This window comes from Prionailurus viverrinus, chromosome B3 (assembly GCF_022837055.1).
Source record: "Prionailurus viverrinus isolate Anna chromosome B3, UM_Priviv_1.0, whole genome shotgun sequence".
Taxonomy (NCBI): Eukaryota; Metazoa; Chordata; class Mammalia; order Carnivora; family Felidae; genus Prionailurus; species Prionailurus viverrinus.
The window spans coordinates 63286937-63303267 of record NC_062566.1 but is presented as its reverse complement, the minus strand read 5'-3'; the positions used below and the strand labels follow the sequence as shown (position 1 = coordinate 63303267).

The 16331-nt window shown below is 36.2% G+C and overlaps 1 protein-coding gene across 1 annotated transcript in view; it reads right to left on the bottom strand.

Moving 5' to 3' along the window:
* Nucleotides 1-16331, bottom strand: part of AQR (aquarius intron-binding spliceosomal factor) — a 93457-nt gene that overhangs the window by 61467 nt on the left and 15659 nt on the right. The window contains exons 5-11 of the mRNA XM_047862615.1: nt 13985-14105; nt 10692-10832; nt 8922-8990; nt 7500-7600; nt 3807-3883; nt 1911-1975; nt 655-771 (exon numbers count right to left, since the gene is read on the bottom strand). Of these exons, the coding sequence (XP_047718571.1) occupies nt 655-771; nt 1911-1975; nt 3807-3883; nt 7500-7600; nt 8922-8990; nt 10692-10832; nt 13985-14105 (691 nt within the window). The remainder of the gene's footprint in view (nt 1-654; nt 772-1910; nt 1976-3806; nt 3884-7499; nt 7601-8921; nt 8991-10691; nt 10833-13984; nt 14106-16331) is intronic.

Here is a 16331-nt window from a genome sequence, read left to right as displayed (position 1 = left end):
ACAGATACTAGAATTTTAGTATGTTTTAATGCATGTGGCAAATCACTGGATAGAAATTTAGTAAGAGAATGAGAAAAAATATAGATACAAGATAAAAGAATTCTTAAAAGAATATATAAGCACACAAAAATTATAGCTCCAACTATGATCTCATTGAAAGGCAAGTATTAGGAGTTTGGTAGAAGACTTTTTCCTGAAGAGGTGATGCGAAACAGGAAATGTGAAACACTATTACTTCTTTCTACTCAAGGTAGCAAATGAAGTGCACTGCCACGCTCTCAATGGTTTTGGTCACCACCGTCATATGGAAAGACAGCCATGAGAGGAGGGCATAGTTCTCTTGAAATTAATGCTCATCATCTACTGTATTCCACAGTGGTTACTAACATAAAATACATGAGTATGTGGGACTGCACTGCCAAAATCCTAATTTAGTCCAATAATAAAATCATGTATGATTAATCAAAGCTCTTCATTCATTTGTTTTCTATACTAAGATTTGATTTTACTTTAAAATGACTAATTGGGAATTTACATTCCTTAATTCGATGTTTAGTAAAATTTCCTTTATATCACCACTGGCACTCTTGGTTGCATGGCAGAAATAGAATCAATTTAGAAATGAAAATATGTTCAGATATTATCAATGCTCACCTGGGAAAAAAGATGGCCATCCTCTTCTCTATGAACAAGATTGGAAAGGTAACAGTGAACCAAAAGGTGGGAGTCATCCAGAATGGTATTAAACCAGCGCCTTGTGGGGAGGAGGGCCTAAAAAAAATAAATACCATGGCAATAAATCTGCATGTTCTCTGCAGCTAGAAGTAAACTCTACTGATCCTTCACTCAGAAGTGTCAATCATATACAAAGTACCCTCTAGTCTCCCAAAAGACACTGTGCACAAAGCAAAGGGTCTGGTCCATGTGTAAATAGGCGCAGTGGCAATGTTTATAAATAAAATACGACATTAGAAGAAATTTCACAGATAGGAAAGCCAGTAGTTTTCAAACAAAATCTTCTATGAAATCTCAATATATTTTGGGTATAGATTTAAAAATGGTGCTACTCTGAGAGAAAAGAGACTGGGGACCCCTATATGGAGACTTCATCCTCCATTTCCTCTTACCACATCGTGCTGTGACAGTCAGCAAGACAATGCTGAGACACTGTGATCATCAGTTTGAAAACCACTAATCTAATCAAATATCCTCATTTTATAGATGAGGTTATTGAGATCCTCAGAGGCTATAAATTAGTTACTGGCAGAACCAGAATCTGAATGAAGATCTCATGCATGGCTGCAAGTCCAATACTCTAATCCGTATGTCAAGAAACTACCTTCTCTCTCCAGATAAGAAATGAACACAAAGGATTTTCTTTCAATTTCCTGCAGTAAAGAGGGAAAGGAAATGAACTCAGTCTGAATTATACCAACTCTGCATCTGAACTCTCTGTCAAAATCTTGCACCTAGTATTATGAAATCTTCTTCAAGGATCTTAATTTAAAAAATTGACAATAGCAGCTATATCTTTCTTCACCAACAATATTAGGCACATTTAGAAAAGTGAGATTATTAAAGAGATGCCCATAAATCCACAACTTCAGCCACTATTAAAAACTCCATGATGGGGTATTAAAATATGATAGAAAATAAATTGCCACTGCTGGACCCATATTTAATAACTATACTACATGTTTTTTTCTACAAATAGCAGCCATCTGACAGTTATTTGAAAACTTAAAGAGCCAACTGCATTTTACTTTTGTTTCTCTGTTACACATAGAAACAGGTAAAATCTAAGGCCTGTCTGAGGTAATGAAGAAATATTTCATATATTTCACAGTCATATGCTCAAACTTATCCACCATAATGATGGTGTAACAGGAAAGTCACTGCAAATTTCTTACCTCCAGATCAATCATAAGTTCAATGAATCTTTCACAGTAATGAACTTTGTCCATAGTGACAGGTTCTGGATATAACAGACAGAACATGTTAAAATTTCCTTACTTAGAATCTACAAAGAACTTATCAAACTCAACACCCAAAAAACAAATAATCCAGTGAATAAATGGGCAAAAGACATGAACAGACACTTCTCCAAAGAAGACATCCAGATGGCCAACTGACACACGAAAAAATGCTCAACATCACTCATCATCAGGGAAATACAAATCAAAACCACAATGAGATACCACCTCACACCTGTCAGAATGGCTAACATTAACAACTCATAGATGTGGAGAACAAACTGAGGGTTGCTGGAGGGATTGTGCGAGGGGGGATGGGCTAAATGGGTAAGGGGCATTAAGGAATCTTCTCCTGAAATCACTGTTTCACTATATGCTAACTAATTTAGATGTAAATTTAAAAAAATAAAATAATAAAAATACTAATATTAAGTAAGTGACTTAGATTATCAGCATATGACAAGTTTTTCTATACACTTAGGCTGGGAGTAACATTATGCCTCAAATCAGGTATAGCTGATGTATATAGCATTAGTATCTATTCCTCACTAAATTATAGTTATGATTTTCAGTTGTAAAATATTACTTGGAAGGTTGGCATTTATAAGTAATTCTGTTCTACTTTAGTGTAAACAAAGCAACAATCTCTGATGCAAAAATATAAATATGGTATATCTACAGCACTGTTCTTAGATTATATCCCATTTAGGAAATAAAATATTAACAAATGATACACCTTACATAGTATATATACACCTTTATTAAGTAAAAAGTATTCTATGTAGAGCTTGCAAACCCAGCATAATGTAATTAGCCCCTCTGGATATATAGGCATATCTCCCTCCCTCTGTCTCTCTGTCTCTCTGTCTCTCTGTCTCTCTCTCTCTCTCTCACACACACACATACACACACACACAAATACAGTATAATCATGGCATATTTTTAAGTACATAGTCTACAGAGCATATATTTGTATTTGTTTCATCAATAAATAGGGGCCACATTGGAGGGAATATCTTTCCCATTTTGCCTTATAGCTTGTTATCTCAAAAATCACTATCTCCTGTTCGATCAGTATTTGATGCTGTCTAAAAACACTATTCAGTACCACAGGATAAATGCCATGTGGGTCTGTGACTGACTTGTTCAACATTGTACCCTAGCACCTTGTTCAGGATCTAGGTCTTGCAAGCAAACTCAAAAAATATTTGCTAAGTAAATGAATATTTCAATAACTATATAAAAAGAGAGGAGAGAGGGAGAGGCGGAGGGAGAGAAAGAAAGAATCTTTTTAAAATTTTTTTTTTTTTTTCAACGTTTATTTATTTTTGGGACAGAGAGAGACAGAGCATGAACGGGGGAGGGGCAGAGAGAGAGGGAGACACAGAATCGGAAACAGGCTCCAGGCTCCGAGCCATCAGCCCAGAGCCCGACGCGGGGCTCGAACTCCCGGACCGCGAGATCGTGACCTGGCTGAAGTCGGACGCTTAACCGACTGCGCCACCCAGGCGCCCCGAGAAAGAAAGAATCTTAAGCAGGCTTCACATTCAGCACAGAGCCTAACGCAGAGCTCAATCCCATGGATGACCCGAACCGAAATCAAGCGTCAGACACTCAACCAACAGAGCTTACCCAGGCACCCCAAAATATGTGAATTTTTAACGCAGTCATAATACTCAGACTGGTCATATATATGAAAAGGGGAGGGCAGGTACGTTGTCTTTATGATTTAAAACTGTTCTAGGAGCAGTTTTTAGATTAGAGGCTAGTCAATACTATAGGAGCATCTAAACCACAACTTCACAAATAAGCTGAGAGGAAGAAGATAGTTACCAGAAGGTGGCACTGATTTCAACACAGAGATAAACTTCTGGATGAGTTGTGAAAGGAATCTTCTTTCTTGGTAGGCTCTAAAATCAGAGAACAACGTTGACCAAATTGTTTTTGAAAAATAATTATTTCAAAAGTAAAATTTAAATGCTGAACAAGCTTTTCTTACACTATTCAAATGTTCCACTTCTCTCTGAAATTAGGATCATAATTTGAACACACACCTGCTTCTTTGTATGTATACACAAGACTATGTAAAGAAAAGAAGAGCCTCATTACCGGCCTAAATGAGCCAGCAAAGAAAACACCACTTTCTCTTACCATGTTACTGTGAAGGTTTTCACTTGAGATTTAAAGGTCAGAACTTGAAAGGAGTTTTCAAAATTTCATTTACAGTCTGCCCTTGACATTCAAAATTTAACGTTTAAGTATATAGTTAAAATAAAACAAGCAATTTTATACTTTAGTATATTTTAAGTATTATATATAATAGAGTATTACAATGTCTAAAACTTAAATGCTGGTTTAAAGAACAACTTTCTACTCATTACTAATTTAAGATGCACTGTGTACCAGTCAACCAACAAACATTCACCAGGTATTGGACAGCTGTAAATGATTATGCCAGTCCTGGGGGAAATACAAAGGAGGGGAATGACTACATGACCGGAAACAAGTCATATAACATGACGATAATCAGTAACACAAACCAACATGTAATTACTAAAACTGGCTGACATTAAATGAGCACTTACTGTGTCAGGATCTGAGCTGTGTTAAGTGCTTCACTCGAATAATCTCATTAAATGCTGACAACAGTCCCATTAAACAGGTACTACGGTTCCAATAGGTTCCAACTGAAGAACCTATTCTTTCAACAACTACACATGTATTTTTTAAAAAATGTTTTAATTTTTATTTTTGAGAGAGAGAGAGAGAGAGAAAAAAGGAGCACAAGTGAGGGAGAGGCAGAGACAGAGGGAGACACAGAACCTGAAGCAGTCCCCAGGCTCTAAGCTGTCAGCACAGGGCCCAACATGGGGCTCAAACCCACCAACTGCGAGATCATGACCTGAATTCAGATGACCTTAACCAACTGAGCCACCTGAATCCCCTCAACAACTACACATATTTTAACTATTATACCAACAGCTGGAGTTTCAATAAAAAACACACAGCGTGGTTTGAAGTTCAGAAGAAAGCACAGTGGCTTGAAGTAGTTGGTCCAGAAGTGCTTGGAAGGTTAGCCTTCAATAAAGTGGAGTGGAGGGGAAAGGGTACTTAGGGAAGGAATGTTGAAGAAACAATGAATACCCAGGGATTTGGGGGAGTCACAAACAAAACAGCTGGAGGTTTCTGAATGCCACTGCAAGGAGTTTAGAGCTTCTCCTCTAAGAAGGAAACCACTGTAAGCTTGTGAATAGGCAAAGCTTGTGAATATGGGAAAACGACAACATTTTCTATGAAGATGGCTAGTTAGGCTCATTGTTGTGGGAAAGCTGGAAGAAACATCAAATAGGAATTCATTGTAATGCTTTAGTCAAGAGGCTCTGGAGGCTTGAATTAAGATGACAGCAGTGTGAACAGGCAAAAGAGAGGAAGGACAAAAGATCAACAGGATTGGCTGACTGGATATAAATTGCTGGCCAAAGGACTGGAATATTCTAAGCTCAATTTCTGAAAGAATTAAGAGAAACTGGCCAGAAAGTTAAGTTTAGGAGGGAAAACAATGAATATTACTTAAGGCAAACTGGAGTTCATGGCAAACAGAAGTACAGCTAACCCTTGAACAACACAGGTTTGAAATGTATAGGTCCACTCACATGCAGATTTTTTCAATAAATACAGCACAGTACTGGAAATATATCTTCTCTTCCTTATGATTTTCTTAATAATATTTTCTATTCTCTAAGCTTAATTTACTGTAAGAGTACAGTATATGATATACAAAATATACAAAATACGTGTTCACCAACTGTTATCAGTAAGGCTTCTGGTCAACAGAGGACTATTAACAGTTAGGTTTTTGGAAAGTCACGAGTTACATGAGGACTTGTGACTGTATGAGAGGGTGGCCAGTGCCCCTAATCCCTGCCCTGTTCAAGGGTCAACTGTATACAGCAAAGAATTATTCAAAGACAGGGCCAGAGAGATTTATGATTAAATCATGTTGAGGTAACAGGAAGAGTAGGTTTAAGAAAAAATAGTCAAGTAATGCAGATGCCATGTGATTAGTCTAATCAAGAGGCTGTTGGGTGGGAAGACACCATGAATAATGAGACTAGAGTTGGAAATTAAAGAAGGAATTTTCTTACCCTGTCCCTAATATTTTCTCCTTGTGGCTCTCACTCCCACCCACCCAAACTCATTTTTCTGACATGTAGCTTTTCTTAGTTCTTCCTATTTTCAGTAACCACCAGCACAACTCCAGGTTCCATTTCTTTTTGTCCTCAACCCTCTTTTCATGGTTTATGTATCTCACTAAATAATCTCATCCATACTCATGAAATTACCAGCTACACATGTATACAGTACTCTCCAAAGTGGATCAAACAATAAGAAAAAACCAGAAAGTCATCACAGGTCCAAGGGAAGGGAGTCTTCAGCATATATACATATGCAGAAAAAAAGGAGTGAATGGAAAAGAGCAATAAAAGATGGAGACACGGGGTGCCTGGGTGGCTCGGTTGGTTAAGTGCCCAACTTTGGCTCAGGTCATGATCTCAGAGCTCGTGGGTTTGAGCCCCACGTCGGACTCTGTGCTGACAGCTCAGAGCCTGGAGCCTGCTTTGGATTCTGTGTCTCCCTCTCCCTCTGCTCCTCCCTCACTCATGCTCTGTCTCTCTCTCTCAAAAATAAACACTAAAAAAAAAAAAAAAAGATTTTAAAGATGGAGACAGTGCAAGGGGTATTGCTGCACTAGTCACCGAGTTAGCCTCGCAGAGAGAGAGAGAGAAAAGCCTCTTAAGAGTATGTGGATCCTTCCCGTTTCCTACTAATAGCACTTTGTGTGGTGAAATAAATACTTGCTATCAGACTTCCCCAACTCATAATAAATACTACTATTAAAAGAAACCATAATCCTCACCTGCTTCTTTAATCCTTATACTTGACTTATTTTTCTCCCTAACATGTATCACCATCTAATACACTATATAATTGATCTTTTTTTGGTGCTATCTGCCCCCAACTAGAATGTAAGCTCCACAGAATAGGAACTACTTCCATTTCATTCTCTATTATGTCCCCTATACCTAGAAGAGTACCTGGCAAAATGATAAACATTCACTAGTTGTTGAATGAATGAATAAATGAATGAACAAACGAATGATGGCTGGAGTGTATAAAAGTCACTATTAAGAGTAAGGGAGTGAGAAAAAGAAAGAAAAGTTGATTGATAGCTTGAAGATTATGCAGAAAATTGAAAAACATCCATGACAGACAAACTACAGTCAAGAGGCAGGGAGAGGATCAATGATATACTTATCACTGGAGCAGAGAGAAGAGAAAGAAGAAAAACATGGTGATATTGTGGTTCCCCCTTTAGACCTTTATGAAAAATATTCCTACGACAGTAAAAGCACTTCTTATTTATTTAGTTCAGCCTATATAAAGGAAACAACAAACCAATCAACATCATCTAGGACTTACAACCAAAATAATAAACCAATGTGGAACAAAATTTTGGCAACATACTGTTCTCTTGCTTCTGGATCCATCTTTTCATCATTCTTTTTAATCAAGTTCCAAAATTTTCTTAGCTTAGGGGTCTTTTTTAATTCTAATTCCAATCGTGCCTGAAAAAATGATGTGATATTAAATCACCAGTAACCTCAAAGTTTACAAAGGTAAATATTAGATCAACTATCAGCTAGTTTTCTAATGTGTGGATACAATATAAAGCAATGGGATAAAACCTGAAAGCAACATGACAAAACCTGAAAACTAAGAAACTAACAACTCTAATTTTAAAAAAACTATTTAATTCTAACAATTGTTACTAATAATGTAAAAAAAAAAAAGGAAACTGCCTTTTCTTATGAAGGTCATAAGCTCAATAATCAATTAAATTCCTTATTTCTTTTTTTTTTTTAAATTTTTTTTTAACGTTTATTTATTTTTGAGACAGAGAGAGACACAGCATGAACGGGGGAGGGGCAGAGAAAGAGGGAAACACAGAATCAGAAGCAGGCTCCAGGCTCTGAGCCATCAGCCCAGAGCCCGATGCGGACCGCGAGATTGTGACCTGAGCCGAAGTCGGACGCTTAACCGACTGAGCCACCCAGGCGCCCCTAAATTCCTTATTTCTAAAATGAAGGATTTAAATTTGAAAAATATGAGCATTAACACTTATTAGTAAAATCACTGAAGTTTGAAAAATGAGTCTAAAACAATGAACATAGAAACAGCAGTCACAAGCAGACAAGGAAATGTCCATATGACTACATTCTTTCTAATGGCACTTATCAGTTAACTTAGCATTAAATAATTAGCTTAGCACTAATTATTTATATATGCCTGTTTTCATCACCATCAGCCGGTACCTATGAATGAGCTTGCATATTTGGCTCTATGCAAAAACCCATATGCAGGAAATGGTATTTTGAATAAAGTACTATACTAAAATTTGACAGTTGTAACTTTACTCCCCAAGATCAGTTAATTGGGTTTTGATACAGGCACATATTATCCAATAAGGATTTGATGAAAAAAAGGAAGTCATTAAACATAATCCAGACCTTCTCTTATAGCTATATGTACATTCTAATCTAAGAAAATAAAATATTCTAGTCTATATTTAGTCTCATCCAAAGGCACACGCAGAAATAATCACCATAGTTTGCTAAATTTATCCCCCTTCTTTATGAACTCCATAGATATTATCTTATTTTACCTTATAATACTGACGTGAGGTGAAATCTACTAGCTTGCAGATACATAAAAACTTTAAAACTGAAAAAAACTGCATCCATGACAAATTAATGCATAATAAATACATTTTGTAAACAGGAAAAGGGGTTTTTGGCCACCATTTTATACCTATGTTAAAGCTACAAAGTCTAAAACCACATTTTCCACTTGTAACACACATATGCCTAAGTTTCTGAAGATACTTACCGGCTGTAAGCCCATCCACATTGGGAGGGAGATTAGCTGCTGTACTTGACTCCGTATCAAGTCTACTTCCTGTTTAAGGCACAAAGAAAACAAATTTATACACACATCAGTATTTTAACTTAAATCTTTACATAAGGAAATACTGTCTTTTTAAGTCCCAGGGTGAAAACATGCCACCAATTCTTTCAAATTAATGATATTTTAATATTAAGAAGCTTAATACTTTTCAAAAAAGATACAATCTTCATCATTTACAGATTCTGTATTTGCGAGTTCATCTATTCACAAATATGTATTTGTAACACCAAATTCAATACGCCTAGTGCTGTCCAAGGGCAGCACAGATCAGTGAAAAATGCTAAGTTGCCCAACATGCAGTGGTTACAGACTTGAGGTTTTCAGCTGGGGGTGAACGAGGTAATGATCCATCTTCTTGTTTCAGCTCTCATACTATAAAGAAGCATCCTTTTCTGTGTGTCTGTTCAGTGCTACCTTTCTCACATTTTTATGGTTTTTGTTGGTGATTTTGCTATCGTAAAACACATGGTTGAAGTGCTGGTTAGTGTTCCTATGTGCAAGAAGGCTGTGATGTGTCTTATATAGAAAATAAGTGTATTACAGAAGGTTCATTCATACTTAAGTTATAGTGTTTCTGGCCATGAGTTCCATGTCAATAAAGCAACAATATATATTACATAAGGTGTCTTTAAACAGAAACACATAAAACAAGATTATGTACTGATGGAATGATGAAATGTTGTGACATTGGCTTGTAGGCACCCAACCCTTTATTCTCCCTAGGAGCAATGGTTCAATTTTAGCTAATTCAGTGTCAGCAGCTGCCTCATAGACCTAACTACCACAAATAATAAGTACTGATGGCATGTTGAAAAAAATAAAGTATTTCAATAATAAACAAGTTTTTCAGTTAACTAAACCAAGTACCAAACTACTAATACTAATTTCATCTTGTTTTTGCTTAATTTCTGATAATCATGTCTATATTTACATTGACGTTGTTTAGTTTAATCAATGTTAGAGGTAATAGTGGCATCCACTGGGGGCATAAATATTTTTTTTAATGCCTTTACAAGATTCATTTGAGGCAGGACCTAGAACAAGCAATAACTACCCATGTATCAACATTCAGTCTTCAGGATAAGAAAGAACCCTATGCATTCTCCTGCATGGGTCTGATGCACTCTCAGCTCAGTAGTACTTATTTTTAAATAAACAGGTATAGACCTTCAGATAACCACAGCAGAGCAGTGAAAATGAAATATTAATTACTGTAAATATTTAATTCTTTAGAAGGATGAAAACTGCACCTAATCGAGTGAACTCAAATTAGAACTCTCCTTCTTGCCTGCCAGCCATGAAGCAGGATGAAAAAGCAATAAAGGTAGTTTTTGTGTGCAACTTATGGCACAGATCTCATTATGCAAAGTTCATAAAAACCAGATTCTTTGCTGCTCTATCTTTGGAGAATTTCCGTTCCTATTACCATTTTTCTTAAGAAAAAAGGAGAGATCCAGTACAAATCTATTTTAAAAAGTGAATGGATCTTCTAAAATGTTTTTATTGAGAAGTGGCTAAAATTAAGCTTTTGGCATTATCCATATTCCCCACTACCATTGGATGAAGAGTTGGCTACAGAGGTAATCTCATTTATGTTCAACTTAAAAAAATAAAATAAAATAAAAAATAAAACCACCACCACCACCACCACCAAGAAAATCTGAGTTTCCCCCAAAGATAAAGTAAAATCACCAAACTATTGAAGCAATGATCAAGAAAAAGCAGTAAGACCGTCTGTTCATGGAGTGAAAATTCACCATCAGTTTCAGCTAATGCTGCTTTCAAGATACACTTAAAAAAGAATGGGAAGTGATCTGGCTTCTTCTTAAAAGTCTGAAAAGAGAAAGAATAAAAATTTAATTTGAAATGGCTTGCAAGCCCTCTCTTTTCTCCCTTAAAAAAAATTGGTCATTCTTTAGAAGTCTATTAACAAAAGCAAATAATTGCAAAAGAGACTATTTGCTTATTTATAATAAATAGTAGCAAGTCAAATACAGGTTTCTGGCAATATCATGAAACAGTTGCAGAAAATTTCACCTAATAAAATAATGGGTTTTTTTTTCTTGTTTTTTAAAAATATTTTTATTTTTTCTTTTTTTTTTTAAGGAATCTCCACACCAAACGTGGGGCTCGAACTCAGGACTCCAAGATTAAGAGTCACATGCTCTACTGCCTGAGTCAGCCTGGTGCCCCTAAAATAATGGCTTTAATTCCTTTATTTTTTTTCTTTTATGGATTATGTTCATATTTAGCTTAGTCTTTGTTTTCTAGAGGAACATCTCTAGAAACATCTCTAGATCTCTAGAGACATCTAGAGAAACATCTCTAGAAACATCTCTAGATCTCTCTTTTCTAGAGAAATGTTTTAATTCTTATGACTTAAAGCAAGAAAAACAACATCTTGGGCAAAAGTTAGTTTCCCACTGATGACTCTCAACGACAGCCTCTCCTGCTTTGTACTAGCTCTTTACTTTCAACATGAAAATAATATTTTAAAAAAGTAAATTAGGTAAATACATTCAAGTTTCTCACTGAACTATGCCCCCCATCTAGTTACTTCCACATCCCTCTTCTTTCATAGAGAAGTGCTCCAAATGTGTGGTATACACTAGCTGTTTTCATGTACTTTTCTAGAAGCTTCCACCCCAGCACTCCCCTGAATCTTGATCGCTATCAAAGACAATGGAATCTTACCAGCCCCCTACCCTAGCCCTCTACAATGTGCTGAGGGTTCCTCTTCTCTTGCTGCGTACACAGCACTATTCTAGGGTTCTAACCCCATTCTTCTGTTCTCCCTCCCATGACTTCAAAGACCACACACTAATGATTCCAAATATATATCTTCAGGCCAGATTACTCTCATTAACCCTAGATCCCAAGATTCCTCTGCCTACTAGACAATTTCATCTAGATAACTGAAAGGCAATCTAAATTCAGGAAGTCCAAAACTCAATTCAACAATTTTGTACCCTTCAGAGTATTTCTCAACCCTTTATGATTACCTATCTTGGTAAATGGCAGAATCATCTATTATACTCAGTTGCCCAAGCCTGGAAAATTATTGAAAATAACACCCTTCCCTAATACTAATTATTCAGCTATGAAATGCAGTCAATTCTACTTTCTAGAAAATCTGTAACCTCTTTTCTTAATCTGTATTTCTCTTTTTCAAGCCCTAATCACCAAAATGGTCATTTTAACATGCAAACTGATCAGGTCATTGTTTAGCTCAAAAAAAAAATCTTCCTTCTCCCTTCCTATAGTAGCTTGAATACACTTCAAGAAATACCCAAGACCTTTCAATAGTACACAAAGCACAGTTTACTTTGGGCTCTCATCTGCCCAAAGATGGCACTTATTTATTTTTTTAAACTTTTTTTTTTTAATTTTTTTTTCAACGTTTATTTATTTTTGGGACAGAGAGAGACAGAGCATGAACGGGGGAGGGGCAGAGAGAGAGGGAGACACAGAATCGGAAACAGGCTCCAGGCTCCGAGCCATCAGCCCAGAGCCTGACGCGGGGCTCGAACTCACGGACCGCGAGATCGTGACCTGGCTGAAGTCGGACACTTAACCGACTGCGCCACCCAGGCGCCCCTTAATTTTTTTTTTTAACGTTTATTTTTGAGACAGAGAGAGACAGAGCATGAATGGGGGAGGGTCAGAGAGAGGGAGACACAGAATCTGAAACAGGCTCCAGGCTCTGAGCTGTCAGCACAGAGCCCGACGCAGGGCTCGAACTCACAGAGTGTGAGATCATGACCTGAGCCGAAGTCGGCCACTTAACTGACTGAGCCACCCAGGCGCCTCAAGATGGCACTTATTTAATGAATATTCGAGAGAAGGGTCTATGGGTTTATCTTAAAGGATCTAACATTTTCTTAATTCAGAGACCATTGCCACAAAAAGATGACAATTACCCATGCCTTTTTTTTATTTAAAAGAGTTGATGAGCTGACCATTTTATGGCAGCCAAAGAAAACCTAGACTTTGGACCTCTACTGAGCAAGCCTCTATTACACTAGCACAAAGAAAAAATGTCTATTAGAAATTTCTAAAAGGGAAAGCAGACTCTAAATCAGGGATAAAGAGAAAACTGAAATTACAATACAAACATCTGTCTTTACGTTGGCAACATTACGTAAAACTACAAATATATACTCCCTGTTGTGAAAAAGGACACTGAAAAATATTGTCCTATTTGAGCACTATTTGTGCTAATAATACAAACTTCATGTTAATCTCAGGCAAAAGTCTTTATAATCCATGCCATTCTTCATATCAAGCACAAAACAAAAATAATTTCACTTTCATAATTTTTCAGTTCATAGTAAATTAGTTTGAACAATGCACTGAAACCAAAAAAAAAAAAATAGCATTTTTCATATATCCATTTTTTTCTCAACGTTACTTTATTATTGGGTGAAGTTTCGTTCTAAAAGTATTATTTGGGGGCATCTGGGTGGCTCAGCAGTTAAGTGTCTGACTCTTTTTTTTAAAATATTTTTATTGATTTTTGAGACAGAAGGAGACAGAGCATGAGCAGGGGAGGGGCAGACAGAGAGGGAGACACAGAGTCCGAAGTAGGGTCCAGTCTCTGAGCTGTCAGCACAGAGCCCGACAGGGGGCTTGAACTCACAGACTGTGAGATCATGACCTGAGATGAAGTCGGACGCTCAACCGACTGAGCCACCCAGGTGCCCCAGTGTCTGACTCTTGATTTCAGCTCTCATCATGATCTCAGGGTTCATGAGTTCGAGCCCCATGGAGGGCTTTGTGCTGATAGTGTGCAGAGACAACTGGGAATTCTCTCTCTCTCTCTGCCCTCCCCCCACTCGCTTTCTCTTTCTCTCTTTCTCAAAATAAATAAACCTAGAAAATAAATATATAAAAGCATTATTTATTATCAGTAAAAAGTTCTGCTACTCTTTAATCGCTTAAAGTGAGCACAGTATGAAAGCTACGAAGTAATTTAAATCTGTTACCTCCCATGCAGGGACATTTTCTCTGAATTTCTCATTCACCATACAGCAGATTGACATTAAGTAGGCCTTGCTGGACACCTCTGGAGAATAATTCATCCAGAGGTAATTTTCAAGATACTGGCTGTGAAGAGTAAAAAAGCACAGAATATTTCATTAGTTATCACCACTCACTATACGTCATTCGCCTGGAAAAGTGTTAATTATCTAAAACTTTCTGAAACTTTTTAAAAAACTATGTAACTTGAGAATCCTTCACAAATTTACCTATAATCTAGGTCACTACCTGCTACAAACTTATATTTAGCAATTGCAGCTTTGTAGAATGAGAGTTTACACTTTCAAGGTATGAAGATAGCAAAGATTACTAACGTATGTAATTATCACCCTCAGAACACTGGATATTCCCTATCTAGGTCTCTTTGTGAAGTAAAAAGCCAAAATGATATAATGGGCAGGTTCAGCAGATAAATGTATCTAAGACCTTAATACTACCTCATACGAAGACCAACTGACTTCTAGAAACTAAAGAGATTTAACAATCAAAAAGAAGCTAATTTTAATACTTAATTTACTAGGTATATTCAACATAAGTCAATTTACAAGGTAACTAGCATTTTCCTCTTAAAATACCAAAATTCTTATTTTAAGACCGTGGTGAAAATATTCCTCAAGAAATTTAAGTATTTCTAATTTCTAAAATACAACTTAAGTCTTTTTTTTTTTTTTTTTTTTTTTAATCATTCAGGGTAGTTATAAACATCAATTTTTGTACAGGGGTTAAAATACCCTCAAGCACTAAAAAAAGCAAGGTGTTTTATTTCCACTTTAAATCACTCCGCATGCATGCTGCAATCACTCACATACGTGTGTACGTACGTATGCACACATGCAACCATGCATGCACACCCACCCATAGTTAAGTGTTTATACTCCTTTATAGCACTGTAATTTTTCTACTTCCTCTTATGCTTACATCAGTATTTCCACAGGTCTATCTTTAGCAATACTTAGTTTAGAAGAATCTTGAAAACTGAGTAAGTGGAATTTTACCTAAAATAATGGTCAAGAGGCTCCAAGTAAGATACCTGAGTGCTCTTTCATAAATAATATGCACAAAGTTTCATTTCATTCCTCTCTTACAAGTATAAATTCCTTTTTCCTGAATTATACCCTTCAGAACGTCTGTCAACAAGTCTGTTAGTGTTAATCTGTCTGAAATTTCTTTATTTCATGATAGTTTGGCTGGTTATACAATTGTTTCTGGGTTGTTGGTGATTTTTTTCTTGTATTAGTCTCATTCTATTCCATTCTCTATTACTACAACTGAGAAATCTACAATCTATGCGTTCTTTATGTTTTTTTTTCCCCCTCTAGCATACAGTAAGATCTTCATTCCATCTTTGCTACTCTTCAGTTGCTCTATTCAGAATTTACTGTACTTCCTGAATCTAAGACTCACATATTTCAACTGTAGAAAATTCTCAACCACCATCTCTTCTAAATTGCTACTCCTCTTTTCTAAATCTCTTCTGAAATTGATTGGACTTTCTGATTTTAGCCTTTGTATCTCTAAATTTCCTTTTATATTGTCATCCCTATTTCTCTTTGCTATTATCTAATTAATTTCCTATATTCCAATTCACTAATTTCCCTCTTACCTGTGTCTAATCTGCCACAGGCCTATGTTGTTTTATTGTGCGTTGCTTTATTCATTGCAGATGTCGCATTTTTCAAATTGAACATTTGTGGCAATGCTGCACTGAGCAAGTCTATTAGCACCATTTTTTCCAACAGTATTTGTTCACTTTGTGTCTGTCACGTTTTGGTAGTAAGATTTACCAAAAAATTGGCAACAGGATATTTCAAACTTTTTCATTATTGTTATATTTGTTATGGTAATCCATGATTAGTAATTATGACTTGTTGAAAACTCAGATGTTTAGCATTTTTTAATAATAACGTATTTTTAAATTAAGGCATGTAAATTTTTTTAGACATAAAGGCACTGCACACTTAATAGACTACAATATAGGTACTATAAATATAACTTTCATATGCACTAGGAAACCAAAAAATACGTCTGCCTTTGTTTATTGCAGTGGTCTGGAAATGCCCCTGCAATATCTCCAAGGTATGCCTGCATTTAATTTGTCCATTGAATTTTTAAATCTCAAACATTTTTACTTCCATTTTCTCCAAATCTACCCATTTTTAGCATCTTGTTCCATGTTCACGTATTCAATTTCTTCTTTTATACTTCTAGTAACTTTAAACATCCTATTTGATGGTATATATAAATTATTTAATTATCTCAGGTCCTGGGTGAGCAGGGTGGAGAACGAATTCT